At 47.0% G+C, this 4,350-nt stretch overlaps 1 protein-coding gene across 1 annotated transcript; it reads left to right on the top strand.

Moving 5' to 3' along the window:
- Positions 1–2,236: 2,236 nt before the first annotated feature.
- Positions 2,237–3,454, top strand: LOC149346544 (uncharacterized). Its single transcript, XM_089541373.1, has one exon. The coding sequence runs from the start codon at positions 2,237–2,239 to the stop codon at positions 3,452–3,454; it is 1,218 nt and encodes a 405-aa protein (XP_089397499.1).
- The last annotated feature ends 896 nt before the right edge of the window (positions 3,455–4,350 follow it).

The raw sequence follows: 4,350 nt of genomic DNA, 5'->3' as shown, positions 1-4,350 counted from the left end.
CTGGTGGTACGTTGGAGACACTAGTGCAACGGCAAAAAATTGTAGGGGGCACTTAGGTTCCACCTGAAGGATATGAAGGATAGCTTTAATGAGTTAAAGGTGCTCTGGAGGAATCTGAACTCGTCTTTTTTTGGCCGCGGTAACTCGATATACACGTTTAGAGAATTCTTAGGAACTTCGAATTATGGCCCTGTGCGGCTTATTTCTCTAATTTAAATCGGATTACCATCCGGCTCCCGCGTTCTTTTTTTAATTCCCCGCAGACGGTGGGAGGAGTCAACCAACGCATGGAGTGCCTCTCAGGCTGTCGCGTGGCGGCTTTGCTTTCGCTTTTATTTCATTTTTTTAGGTTTTTGTGAATAAATAGATCCAATCAGACACTACATAGCTGGATATTAGGCCCACAGAAATAAAAATACGAGTGTAATCTTTGCTTTTGCCGATCACTACGTATCACTCCGCCAATGGCAGAGCGGCAAGCCACCATGGTACTGGTTGAAAGGTCGTCTCACTCCTCCCACCGTCTGCGGGGAATGAAGAAAAAGGTCGGAGCCGGGACGTTTAATCGGATTTAAATTAGGGAAATCGGCCACGAAAGGCAACAATTCGAAGTTTCTAAGAATGCTCGGAACGTGTTGATCCAGTTCCAGCGGTAAAAATAGGAGTTAAGATTCCTCTTCAGTGCACCTTTAATGCTCATAAAGGCTGAATTTATCATAGTGAACTTTTCATTCATATATTCCCGAGAGTCGTCATGCCACTCCTTGTGCAATCTTGCAGTGGTTAAGGAATGCGCCGCTGCGCTGTGATGGTAAGGTGCTGCCATTGGTAGGCCTTTTGCGACCCAATTTGCTCTTCACGAGCAACCTCTCGCGATCAACCATTAACTGCCACCTGTCACGGTGGGAAGTTTTCTCACAATCCGGCGGGGGCAGGTTGTGATGACTGCACAAGGTCACGTGACCTAGTCTGAAAAGCTCAGTTGCTTCTCCGCAGTGGCTGCTAGAGCCATATACTACACTAAATATCACTCACAACGCCGACAGAGCCGACGCAGGATTTTCTGCTTAATGAGGTCTTTATCGCTATCGTGTTGAAATTACAGCTTCGGACTGTTGCTTATTTCTATCTGTTTATACGGACTGGCAAGCGGTTCAAAACAGCGCTATTGATAACGCTCTTACATTGTTGGAGAAAGCAGCAACCTACAGTGAATTTTCGAAAACAAATATTATTTTGGCATGGTCCCGTGTGCTGAAATGCATTGTTTTCAACCAAGTCCAAACACTTTTTAACGGACACTCAATAGCACACCACGGAAATAATAGGAAGCACATCACAGGGCAGCTCTACGAGAACAAAGAGAAAAAACGTGCCATCAATAAATGGTCGAAGCTATTTACTGGACGGAGTATAGTAACGCCGATTTCTTACAGGCAGTTTTTAAGGCGGAGGCCTTTAATGCCTCATCGTTGTAAGCAGGAGCTGTCGACTGAAACGTCACGCTTTTCAGTTGGTCGAAACGGTCGTGACGTCACAGTGCGCGAATTTCAAACGGGGCCAATTGTACTTTGGCTACTAACCATGCAACAAATTAGAGGGATCGTATAGTGATGCTCCAAGTAAGTATGACTGAGTTTAGTTAATTGCTTACTTAACCAATTAGTGTAATTAACCTTTCTAGTCAGACCAGATAAATAAATAAAAACGAGTAGGAAATTGGACGAGCTTGGGAACCGAACCCCGGTCTCCGGAGTGCGAGTCGAGCACGCTACCACTCCGCCATGCCAGCTCGATGGTTTGGAAGGAACAAAGGTGCGTCTAGTGAATACGGTGTCTTCGTTCACTGCCAACTTCCCCCCTTCCCGTTACGGCGAGGTTTAGGTGTCCACCGAGGTATGAGAGATGATACATTTCCTTTCCTCAAAAACCAATTTACCGACGAGCAAGGCGTATTTGTCCGCGTTTCAGATTGGTCCAAATTGTCGTGACGTCCCCGCGCGCGAATTTTCACGGGTGTCTAGCGAAATATGTGAGGCAGTTACTGCGCAACTGCCTTTCCTGAAATAGAATTTTCGACTAGCGTCTACTGAGATATGTGAGACAGTTACTGCGTAATTTCCTTTCCTCAAATACAATTTTCATTTTCCTCATTACGGCCCCTCTTTCTTCTTTCACTCACACTGCTGACTTTATAGAAAAAGTTCGAAACGTGCGTCTTGACGACTGTGACATGATGGTCTCTTTTGATGTCAAGTCGCTCTTCACGAGCGTTCCAATTGACTTAGCAGTCGAGGTTTGCGCGGCAGCCCTGGAATCTGATGCCACTTTGTCTGGCAGGTCGCCAATCGATGTACCGGATCTCAGGCGACTCCTGCATTTCTGCCTGAGTAACACTTATTTTACTTTCGACCATGTGTTTTACAAACAGGTTCACGGTACAGCCATGGGCGCTTCAGTTTCTGTTACCGCTGCAAACCTAACAATGGAATGGCTGGAAAGCCGCGCACTAGATTCATTCAGCCCACAACCAAAGATTTTTGTGCGGTACGTCGATGACTGTTTTTCTATTATCAAGAAGGATGCTTTACTTGATTTCACAGCGCATCTTAACAGCATCGAAGGAGCCATCCAGTTCACAGTCGAACAAGAAGAGAATGGACAGCTTCCATTTTTGGACGTCTTAGTGAAACGAAGCCAAACCGCACTCTCATTCAAAGTGTACAGAAAGAGCACTCATACTGGCCGCTATCTTCACTTTAACTCCCTTCACCCAGCCTCTCACAAGAGATCAGTGGTTGCCTCGCTTTTTCGTCGAGCAGACCGCATCTGCACAGAGCCAGAGGACGCCAAAGTCGACCGTCAAAGAGTTCGCAAGGACCTCTCCGAATGTGGCTACCCGTTGCCTTTCGTCAACGCTGTGGAACGCAAACTGTTGCGACCCCCGCGATCTGACAGTGGCCCAGCCGCCAAAAAACGTGCACCTGTGCCATATGTGCCCGGAATCAGCGAAACCTTGGCGCGCATCCTGCGTTCTTACGACGTCGAAGTGTCACATGTGCCGGCGAAGAAGTTGCGGCAAACTCTCGTGAACGTGAAAGACTGCGTGCCAAAGGAAAAGTTTCCGGGCGTAGTGTACAGTATACCGTGTAGAGACTGTCACCATGTGTATGTGGGTGAAAGTGGAAACTTTGTTAAAAGATTGAAACAACACCAGTATGATGTTGAAAACAAGAAAGCTTCGTCAAATGCACTCGCCGAACATTCCGAAAGCAGGCAGCATGACATAGATTGGAGCAATGCGCGCATTTTAAAAACCGAAAAGAATCTCAAAAGCCGCCTATATCTGGAATCATTAATCATTCAGACAACCGACCACACTCTTAATCGCACTGACGGGGCACTTCCTAGTGCATACGCCCGCTGCCTAGGGCACATTTTAAAGCATAAATAGCCAGCCTTTCACGTCTGTACCTTCTTGTGAACAAGGCTCCCGTGTGGGAGCCGAAACGTCGTTTAAAGTGTTCATTGTTATTTTGGTCGGTGTTCTGCCTTCTTCTTCACTTCCTCCTTTCCTGTACGGTGCGGCTCAGGTGTCCACCGAGATGACAGAGAATTACAGCCCTATTTCCTTTCCTCAAAAAGCGTTGCGTTCAAAGGGCAACGCATCGTGCTTCACTACACGACCAGCTTCGGGCTCTCTGTGCCTACGTGGGAGCTGCCCTCTATACCTGGCGACCATCCGAGTGTCCTTCAGGACCCCTACTGTGGGAAATAAAGTTTTACCACCACCACCATCGCGCCGAACGGGTGGTGGCGTTCCTTGGACTCCGTGGCAGCGCTACAACACGCTCTCGCGTTCCACTCCTAAAGGCGAAGCTTAAGCCTCATTAATTGGCAGTTAATTAATGCACCACTAAAATGTGCACTGAACAATCGCGTAGCAGAATGCAGCACTCAGGCTTTCGCCTTTCACCACTTTAGGCGCTAAAGTTGCTCGTAATTTTTTGAATAGAATTAGCAAGCTTACGTACGTTAAACGCAAGCATTTTGAGGGAGGTTGCACTGGTTGTCACACGCCAACATTTTGTTCGCCTTATGCAAATGGCGACGCAGCGATAATTTTAGCCTTGTGCGGCCATCTGGTGGTTTGAACGGCAATAGTTTATGGCAACAAACCGACGCTCCTCTTTGTGACTATGAGCAGCAGAGTGGTGGCTTTAAATAAAATATACAGCAAATTTATTGATCATACGTTTTGTGGTAGGGAAGATGGAGTGAAGTAAAATCCGGGTTCCGTATTTATGGCCTGTGGTTGTACAGAAAACCTTGTAACAACAACGAAATGAT

Source organism: Amblyomma mixtum, chromosome 4 (genome assembly GCF_055824585.1).
Source record: "Amblyomma mixtum isolate Tamu chromosome 4, ASM5582458v1, whole genome shotgun sequence".
NCBI classification, from domain to species: domain Eukaryota; kingdom Metazoa; phylum Arthropoda; class Arachnida; order Ixodida; family Ixodidae; genus Amblyomma; species Amblyomma mixtum.
Note: the sequence above shows the minus strand (reverse complement) of the source record. Positions and strands in the feature narration are given on the sequence as shown.